Source organism: Peromyscus eremicus, chromosome 4, assembly GCF_949786415.1.
Source record: "Peromyscus eremicus chromosome 4, PerEre_H2_v1, whole genome shotgun sequence".
Lineage (NCBI taxonomy): Eukaryota > Metazoa > Chordata > Mammalia > Rodentia > Cricetidae > Peromyscus > Peromyscus eremicus.
Genome location: NC_081419.1, coordinates 7,021,387 through 7,031,231, shown reverse-complemented (window position 1 = coordinate 7,031,231; position 9,845 = coordinate 7,021,387). Strand labels below are relative to the sequence as shown.

Sequence of the window (9,845 nt, the reverse complement as noted above, 5' to 3'; positions counted from 1 at the left end):
GACCTAATCCACATGGTGGAAGGAGAAAACCAACTTGAAAAAGTTCACTTCTGTCCTGCACAGGGGCGCCGGCACCTCGGCCCCACAACAGATGTTAGGATAAAAAACATCTAAAACACCCAAACTTCATTGGCTAGCTCGGTCCTAGGTCCTGGTGGCCACGCCTTCAGACTCATCCCACACTCCAATTGGACAATCTTGCCCACGAGGGCACAAGCTCCCATTGGTCAGCTCTAATTGGGGGCGGGTTCTAGCGTCCCATTGGCCACGCCTGCCGCCCAGGCCGCGCTCGCCCGAGCTGCGACAGTTCGCGGGTCGCTCTCTGCTGCTGCCAGCATGTCGCCCGAGGACGCCGAGGAGACGCTGCCGCTATTGCGGCCGCCGGACGCCAGGTGCGGACCCCGGGGGTCTGCGGCCTCCCTCTCACGCCCAGCGGCGCCGCTCACGCCCCGCCTTGTACCCGCAGCGTTCCCCGCGGCCGCCGGGTCTTCCTCGCCGCCTTCGCCGCCGCCCTGGGCCCGCTCAGCTTCGGCTTCGCGCTCGGCTACAGCTCCCCAGCCATCCCCAGCCTGCGGCGCACCGCGCCCCCGGTCCTGCGCCTCGGAGACAGTGCGGCCTCCTGGTTCGGGGTGAGCCCGCGGGGGTCCCCCACTCTCCGCCGCACCCCAGGGTCCTTATTCTCTTTCCTCTGAGGCTGCGGGGCGTGGGGTGGAGGGGTCGTGGACCACGGCCCTTGGTGACCGTACGGGTTCCCAGGCCATCGTGACCCTGGGCGCTGCGGCAGGGGGCGTACTGGGCGGCTGGCTCGTGGATCGTGCAGGGCGCAAGCTGAGCCTCCTGCTCTGCACCGTGCCCTTCGTGACCGGCTTTGCCGTCATCACCGCGGCTCAGGACGTGTGGATGCTGCTCGGAGGCCGTCTCCTCACTGGCCTAGCTTGCGGAGTCGCCTCACTAGTGGCACCGGTGAGTGGTTTGGGCCTTCTAGATGATCTTTGCCAGGAAGGGGGCAGCTAGTCGGCAGTGAAGCCGTTCCTCACGCCCAGCATTGCCCTTAGTTGAGCCTCTTTTCCTCTGCAAATGATGGTATCCCTGTCGTTTGGCAGTTATGACTGGATTCCCCCATTTTCATGTTAGCAGGGCGGTTCTGTTCTGGTTTGTCCCTGGGACGGACTTCTCGCTACCTTCACTGCTTGAAGCCTACACATTTGCAGCCCACACACCAGATCATTTACCTGGGCACAGGCTCTTCTCTGAGCTGAGTCGGCTCCCTTGTAAATTATCCCTGAGCTGGTTGTGAGGCCTTTGTACGGGAAGCTGCTGGTCCAGGCACGGTCTCTAGAGAGATTTGGGCCCTGGTACCAGATCACCAGCAACCCGCAACCACAGACTTGGATGACCACCCGTCCCTTCCTCACCTCTCATTCTCTGCACCTGTTGGAGCTGTGAAGGAGCTAGAGGAGAGGGAGGCTGTAGAGCTGCAGATTTTTATTTTAACTAGGATAGTCATGGGCATAAGGTATGGAATAATCTAGAAGTATGGTTGATGCCTGTGACCCCTGAGCTTTGAAGAAGATAGCAGCCCCTGGTCGAATTAGGCTGGACAAGGGCACTTTCAGTGTCCTGGTAGCACCTGGAGCTGACCAGCAAGGGAGAAGTCTTTTGTTCTAACTCACATTTGTGCATATTAAACGTGTACTGGGCTGGGCCTGGTGGCACGTGCCTGTAATCCCAGGACTTGAGGGGTAAATACATAAAGATCAGGAATTCATGGTTATCTTCAGCTCATTGGAGGCTAGCCTGGGCTACATGAAACTATCTAAAAAAAATAAAATAAAACGAGTATAAGGAAGTTCTGTGCACTTCTCTCTCCCCCTGCTTATACACACAGCAGCAACCATTACCCACAATCCTCTTTAAAAATCTGCAGAAGATGGGGTGTCACTCTGCGGCAGTGTAGTTAGACCCTTCCGCCTAAGGGCCCAAGTGAAGTCTCACCTTACCTACCCAGGTATATATCTCGGAAATTGCCTACCCAGCCGTCCGTGGGCTGCTCGGCTCCTGTGTGCAGCTGATGGTTGTCACCGGCATCCTCTTGGCCTACGTGGCAGGTAGATTTGCATGCTGTCTTTTATCCCCGTTAATGGTTATGTGGCCACTTTGGAAACTGAGGTTTATAGAGGGCAGGAGTTCGCCCAGTGCTACTGACCAAGGTGCCAGGTTCTCAGTCACACTCCTGGAGCTTGGTGTGGTAACTGAGCGCCAGGGAGAACTAGGGCAGGTGGTTTCTTCATTGTCCCAGAAGCCCACCGCACTGTGGAGGGGCCCAGCAGAGGGTTCCAGTGCACGGAGGGGCGGAGTGTAGGGAAATGCTTTAGCTCCCTCCCTGGGAGAACTGGAGTTTCAGCATGTTATCACTGGGTTCAAGTCACATGAAGGAGGCTGGTTCCCAGAGACCCTGAGGGGCAGAGCTGGTGGCCTGCAGAAGTTTCAGGAATTGTTTCCTCATTAGGAAACCTGCCACACCCGCCACTTGCTATGTGACTTTGGCCAAGTTTCACTGCCCCTGAGAGCCTCAATTCCCCATCCCTAAACAAATGTCCAGGGCCAGGAGAGTAATAGCATACGAAAAGTGCCTGAGAACACATCCCCAATGAGTATCGTTAAATGACGGCTTGAGAGCCATGGCGGGTGGGGTGGCTGACAGGCTGTGGTCTAGCCTGGGGTATACATACTGGATCTTCACAGTGAACCCCACACAGGTCTCAGTCTTTCCTTTTTAACTCCTTTATCGTCCCGGCTCTTCTGTGTCGTCCCTGCAGCCTGGCTGCAGTGAGCCAGAGCCCCTATGAGGCACAGATGTTGACCGTGTGGTAGGGAGACAGTCAGTGTCCGTCAACCACAGTGTTGCCTCCAGTGCGTCTTCATCACACTGCCTTGCACTGATCTGGTTCTGTCCTTTTGACCCACTGGTATGAGTTGACTGTGACACAAGAAAGTGATGTGGTGGGGACAGTAATGCCTCAGTCACGAGACTTTGTGGAACAGCTATTTGTGAGCCTTATTGCTAAAGCAAACTGACTACTGCAGGCTGGCCTCTGACCTCCACACACACTGTGCCATGTGTCATGCATGCATTTATTGTTTTTCCAGACAGGGTTTCTCTGTGTAGCACTGGCTGTCCTGGAACTCGCTCTGTAGACCAGGCTGGTCTCAAACTTAGAGATCCGCCTGCCTCTGCCTCCTGAGTGCTAGGATTAAAGGTGTGCGCCCCCAGGCCCAGCTTAGTTACTTGTATACTGCTATGACAAAACACCATGATCAAGGCAACTTATAAAAGTAAACATTTAATTTGAGGTGTATGGTTCCAGAGCCTCCATCATGGTGGGGAGCGTGGCAGCAGGCAGGTAAGCACGGCACTGGAGCAGAGGCAGAGAGCTAACTGGGAATGGCAAGGGCTTTTTAAGCCTCAAAGCTGCCCCCGCTGACACACCTCCTACTCCTTCCCAAACAGTCCCACCAACTGGGGAGCAGGTGTTCAAACATCTGAGAATAGAGGGTCCATTCTCATTCAAACCACCACACCCCAAATAGTTCAATGATATAACAAAATTACGATAAAGGTATAACATGGGGCTTGGGAAGTAGTTCAGCAAGTAGAAGAGCTTGCTGCCGAAGCATGAGGACCTGAGTTCAAATCCCAGAACCCACCTAAAAGCTGAAGTGTGCTCATGAGTTCCTGGAACTCAGCGCTGTGGTAGGGCAGAGACGGGAGGATGCTGACCACCAGCCTATCTCCGGGTTTAATGGGAGACCCTGTCTAGGGAATAAGGTGGGCAGCAATAGCCGGGCCGTGGTGGCGCACGCCTTTAATCCCAGCACTCGGGAGGCAGAGCCAGGCGGATCTCTGTGAGTTCGAGGCCAGCCTGGGCTACCAAGTGAGTTCCAGGAAAGGCACAAAGCTACACAGAGAAACCCTGTCTCGAAAAACCAAAAAAAAAAAAAAAAAAAAGGTGGGCAGCAATAGACACCAGTGCCTCCTCTGGCTTCCACTCATACATGAGTGCATACATACCACACTCACACAGATAAATCAAGAATTACTTTAAAAGCATACTGTAGTAAATGCATCAACGCAATAGCAGTCATTTCTAACCAGTTTGCGGCGCCCAGGCTTTAACGTGACTGGGAGCGCAGCCTTTGGGTTCCACCAGTATCACCATTGCAGTGCACTATAATACGTTACCATGGCTACAAGGCAGGCTTGGCAATGGACATCTTTCAGCTGTTATAACTTTACATCTTATGTGCAGTCCATCTGTATTTCCCTTAATAGATGCCACCCAATGATGTCCTGATGAAACATTCCTAGTAGCAGCAGTCTCTCTAACCAACATGAAGGCAGCCGGGCGAGGCAGTGAGGTGCCCACCCTTGGAGCGAGTCCCCGAGCTGGCAAGGGGGCTAGGCTGGCTCGCCCTGGCTCTGACATCTGCCTTTGCAGGCTGGGTCCTGGAATGGCGCTGGCTGGCCGTGCTGGGCTGTGTGCCTCCCACCTTCATGCTGCTGCTCATGTGCTGTATGCCCGAGACCCCACGCTTCCTCCTGACTCAACACCAGCACCAGGAGGCCATGGCTGCCCTTCGGTTCCTGTGGGGCTCTGAGGAGGGCTGGGAAGAGCCCCCCGTCGGGGCTGAGCACCAGGTGAGGGGCTGAGAGCAGGCAGAGAGCATAACCTGCTTCCAAGGCCACACGCCTGAGTGGCGGCAGCCCTCCACCCTCAGTGAGGGCCAGTACCACCCTGCCTGAGCAGGGGGGGGGGCCGCCTGGAGCCCCACTTAGCTCCTACTGTTCCAACAAGTGAAAGGCCAGGCCTGAGGGGAACCGGGTGAGGGTTTCATTTACTGGGAACCACAGGCAGGGGAGTCTTCAGAGTCAGTGGCACGCAGACACTTTGCAGCCACTGTGTGACTGGCCATCTTTGAGTCTTGGCTCCTTCATCTGTAAAAGGATAGTCCTCACCTCATGGTGATGCTGAGGTCCACACAGATGGCTACAGGAGGTGCTCTCCTCCCCCTGGTGGAGGTGAGCCTGAACACACAAGTGCTTGTCAGGTACAGGATTCTTTCCCCAGGGCTGGAGTGCGAGCCTCCACCCCTCGGAGGCTGCAGGGGTCTGTCTGTACACTAGGGCCACAGGTGGGGTGGGGCCAGCAAGCTGAGGCTCAGTCCCCTCCACTTAGGCTTCTGGGCTCAAAGAAGGGAGAGAGAACACTGACAGCCGTCTTTGCGGCAGGGCTTCCGTCTGGCTATGCTAAGGCGCCCTGGCGTCTACAAGCCCCTCGTCATTGGCGTTTCACTCATGGCCTTCCAGCAGCTGTCAGGGGTCAACGCCATCATGTTCTACGCCAACACCATCTTTGAGGAAGCCAAGTTCAAGGTAAGAGGCCTCTGCCCAGCCTGCCTCATGCCACATGTGTGATTTAGCCTCCCGAAGCCTGGGGAGCTTTTGACCCAGCTCAGAGCCAGAGAGAGAGGGAGGGACTTGTCTCCCTCTAGCAGACCAGCTTTCCCCTCTTCCAGGACAGCAGCCTGGCCTCGGTCACTGTGGGCATCATCCAGGTCCTCTTCACTGCTTTGGCGGCCCTCATCATGGACAGAGCAGGGCGGAGGCTGCTTCTGGCCTTGTCGGGTGAGGCTGAGGGGAGGGCTCAGCCTCCCCAGCTCACATGGGGAGACAGGGTCAGGGAGGCAAGTGACCATCTGTCCCCAAGCCTCCTTTTCCCACTCTGAATTGGGGAAGGGCTGTGGTGAGGTCCGGTCCTGGGCAGTAGCTTTGGCACACACCCACGGTACCCACTGGAACCTGTGAAGGCCGCTGTGGGTGTGGTTGAACACTGCCCTTGATGCTCCTGCTTCCGCAGGTAAGAGACTGCTCGGGAAGTTCCCAGCATTTGCTGAGGGCCGAGGTCCAAAGCATGGTAGGAATGCTGTCCAGTTGGGCTACCACGGCCAAGGTGTGAGGTGCCTAACCTGCCTTACTCTGTCAGAGCAGCCACACTGCCCTCTGAGCCGTGTCCCCAGCATCCTGCCTAGCCTGAGCCCTTGCCTGCAGGTGTGATCATGGTATTCAGCATGAGTGCCTTTGGGACCTACTTCAAGCTGACCCAGAGTGGCCCCAGCAACTCCTCCCACGTAGGCCTCCTGGTGCCCATCTCTGCGGAGCCTGGTGATGTCCACGTGGGGCTGGCCTGGCTGGCTGTAGGCAGCATGTGCCTCTTCATTGCTGGTAAGAAGGGACTCAGGGGACGCTGAGGGGGTGGTTTTCCCTGTAGCCCACCATGCCAAGTTCGGTAGCACACAGCTTCAAATCTCATCTTACTTGGCTTTGCCCCTCTGCCCCAAGAAACATAACTTCTGTGCATGTGGCTCTGACCATGTGCTGGGCACTGAGCTAAATTCTTTCACATCTCCATGACAACTTGCAAGCAGGTCCCATCCTTTTCCTGAAGTCTAAAACAGGAAGGGACTTGCCCAAGGCCTTCCAGCAGGGTTGAGGGCTGGCAGAACCCCTAAGGCCCACAGGCTGGGAAGAAGGATGGTGTCGGAGCCCAGCATGTGGGCCTTAACACTGCCTTGCTCCCGCAGGCTTTGCGGTGGGCTGGGGACCCATCCCATGGCTCCTCATGTCGGAGATCTTCCCTCTGCATGTCAAGGGTGTGGCTACTGGTGTCTGTGTCCTCACCAACTGGTTCATGGCCTTTCTGGTGACCAAAGAGTTCAGCGGAGTCATGGTGAGTGTAGACCTGTGCCTTCCCCTCACACTGTCAGCAAAGGCTTACCTCATGAGACTACTTTCACTGCCAGAGAGATTCCATGTCTGTGACCTTGAGTGTAAGCTGAGGTCCTCTCATGACGGGGACACTGCCATCTCAGGAGTGACATGGAGCCAGAGGCTAAACCAAATGAGGAACCAAATGATCCCCTAAGTCTTCAGTCTGTGTTGGGGTGAAAATAATATGGCCAGCCTTCCCCATTAATGAGTGTCAGAGACACAGGCCAGAAGCCCGTAATATATTTAAGGAAACTTGACAGGCCTGGGCTCTGAGACAAACACACACACACACACACACACACACACACACACACACACACACACGGAGAGGGTGCCTGGGCTCTAAGACACACACACACACACACACACACACACACACACACACACACGCACACACAGAGGGAGAGGGTGCCTGGGCTCTGAGACACACACACACACACACACACACACACACACACACACAGGGAGAGGGTGCCTGGGCTCTGAGACAAACACACACACACACACACACACACACACACAGGGAGAGGGTGCGTGGGCTCTGACACACACACACACACACACACCTCACACACACACTCACACACACACAGGGAGAGGGTGCCTGGGCTCTGAGACACACACACACACACACAGAGGGAGAGGGCGCCTGGGCTCTGAGACACACACACACACACACACACACACACACACACACACAGAGGGAGAGGGCGCCTGGGCTCTGAGACACACACACACACACACACACACTCACACACACAGGGAGAGGGCCTGCATCCCTGTGTGTACTGCTTAACCGTCTCTCAACACGGACCCGAAGAAGAAGTGCAGGTACATAGCAGTGCCTTCCTCTAGGTTGAAGGCCTGTCAGTTCCATTCAACACTTTCTTTCCCTCTGTGTTAGCTGACACTGATGTGGCTGCTGCCTGCCAGCTTCCTAGCCACTAGAGAGAGGTCCTGGGGCAGATGAGCAGGTCATCTGCTCAGTCACTGGTGCCCTCCATGTCTCCTGGCATGGGCCATGCCCAGGCCTGTTTAAGGCAGCAAAGATGGTAACAACTGAGGTGAACAAGGTCACTTTCATGACAGGTGCCAGGGAGGAGGTGGTGGGTGGCGTGGACACCCAGCTACCCAAAGACATGGTCAGGCAGACGGGGCCTCCCAGAAAGCCCAGAGGAAGGCGAGCAGAGCCATCACGGAATGTGGTAGGGAGCAGCCAGCACAGGGCCTGGGGGAGGAAGCCCAGAAGGACGTGACGAAGACCCAGCAGGGACCCAGGGGAGCACCCTGTTGAAGAGGCTGAAAGGTCACTGGGTGTCCCCTCATGCAAGGAACAAACGGAGGAGGGGGACTTTGCTCTGCCACCTGCAAGGTTGCAGACTTGCCCCCACCCTCTCTCAAGAGCAACAGTTCCCCTCCCTCAGCACAGAGAACTCATAGTAGCTGGGACACTGGAGGTGTAGCCTGAGGTGTAGGAGTGAGGGCAGTAAGCCTGGGATGCCCAGAAACAGGAACCTAGTCTCCTTGACATTTCTGCTCTCAGGACAGTCACACATGTTTCTCAGACACACATCACCTTGGGTGGCAGTGAGCTATCATCCACACAGCTGGGTCTCCAGAGACGTGATAAGCCCGGCAGGGCAGGCTGCAGTCGGGATACTCCTGGGTTGTGAGGGGCCTTTGACCTCTGGCTACCTCCACATGTGCCTTCCTCTTCTGCAGGAGATCCTCAGGCCCTATGGTGCCTTCTGGCTCACCGCTGCCTTCTGTGTCCTCAGTGTCCTTTTCACATTGACCTCTGTCCCTGAGACTAAAGGCAGGACTCTGGAACAAATCACAGCCCATTTCGAGGGACGGTGACAGCCGCTTTCTGTGACTGGCAGCCCTGAGCTGGGCTAACTTTGGGTTTCAGAAGGAGTAGAGTGCCTGTAGCTGAGCCACACCTCAGTCAGGGCCTGGAGTCCCCCGACTCCTCACCTCAGAGTCCCTCCTTGTCCAGGTTGAGACCCAGACCAATGCTGTAAGGTTCACCAGGTTCTGGACCTAGTCTCTGCAGCCTGCGGCACACACAGGACATCTGAGGAGCTGAAGTGACGTGAGGCCTCCTGCTTCCTGTTTTCTGGCTGGGGATCTTTTGGCTCTTGGGTCCTAAGCATCCGCCTGTGCCTCATCACACTTGACTGTGGGATCAGAAAGGAATTTGGCCACATAAAAGTTGGGCTCAGAAACAGGGTTGTGACCTCTTTGAGTGAGCCCAGATTGAGAAGAAATGTTCTAGTCAACCAAGCCCTCCTCAGCCCTGCCCAGCGATCCTGTGGATCCACCTTGGGGTCATCCACCTTACCCATCATTTGGAGGTTCTTTCCAGCTCTTTCCTGGGCTCAGTGTCCTGGGTCATTAGTCACCAAATCTTGTTGTTTCCAAAAATAAACAACCTTTCTGTTTGGCTTTACTGGAGCCAGAAGTCTTTTGCAGGTTGCTTGTATCATGGGTCATACATGCTGGAGTAAATTAGAGGACCGATCAAGTTAGCATGATTGACAGCAGCCAGCCATCTGCTGGAAACTTTACTGGCATGGAAAAGCTGTCCCTTTCCAGAGGTGACCCCAAGTGAGACCATGGCTCCATCATGAGGCTCTCCTCTGACACCCACTCTGTCAGTTACTCAAAACAGCAGGCTTGCGGGCCCGTGGTGGTGCATGCCTTTAATCCCAGCACTCAAGGCAGAGGCGGGCGGGTCTGTGAGAGTGTCCTTCCACCATGCGCACCTGGGATCCTGGACAGCAGGGATCGTCCCCAGCGGGTCATCTTGCCAGCCCTCGTGCCTGGCTTTCTGTGGACGTGCTGGGATCTCAGTTCAGGTCCTCAGCAGCCACTTTACTGACGGAGCACCCTACCCCCTGGTGTCATTTTTTTACATTTATGGTGAGACACCTGTGTCATACATAGCTCATGTGTGGAGGTCAGAGGATAGCTTTTCCAGCAAGGGCCTTTGCCCACTAAGCCATCCTTGCCA

The 9,845-nt window shown here is 55.8% G+C and overlaps 1 protein-coding gene across 2 annotated transcripts; it reads left to right on the top strand.

The window, feature by feature from the left end:
• Positions 1–283: 283 nt before the first annotated feature.
• On the top strand, positions 284–9,293 carry Slc2a8 (solute carrier family 2 member 8). Of its 2 annotated transcripts, none has more exons than XM_059260100.1 (10): positions 284–392; positions 467–629; positions 757–963; positions 2,009–2,108; positions 4,500–4,699; positions 5,291–5,434; positions 5,578–5,686; positions 6,110–6,283; positions 6,643–6,788; positions 8,552–9,293. In XM_059260100.1, the coding sequence occupies exons 1-10, from the start codon at positions 337–339 to the stop codon at positions 8,687–8,689; spliced, it is 1,437 nt and encodes a 478-aa protein (XP_059116083.1). In that variant the 5' UTR covers positions 284–336; the 3' UTR covers positions 8,690–9,293. The 2 variants fall into 2 exon arrangements, with proteins under 2 accessions (XP_059116083.1, XP_059116084.1); XM_059260101.1 differs by lacking the exon at positions 8,552–9,293 and adding an exon at positions 7,919–8,531.
• Positions 9,294–9,845: the final 552 nt, after the last annotated feature.

Bases quoted from the DNA above. Each gene is read 5' to 3' on its own strand.
- Slc2a8 (XM_059260100.1), top strand. From the start codon at position 337: ATGTCGCCCGAGGACGCCGAGGAGACGCTGCCGCTATTGCGGCCGCCG. The intron at 2,109-4,499 runs GTAGATTTGCAT...CTGCCTTTGCAG, and splicing joins CCTCTTGGCCTACGTGGCAG to GCTGGGTCCTGGAATGGCGC. The intron at 4,700-5,290 runs GTGAGGGGCTGA...TCTTTGCGGCAG, and splicing joins CCGTCGGGGCTGAGCACCAG to GGCTTCCGTCTGGCTATGCT.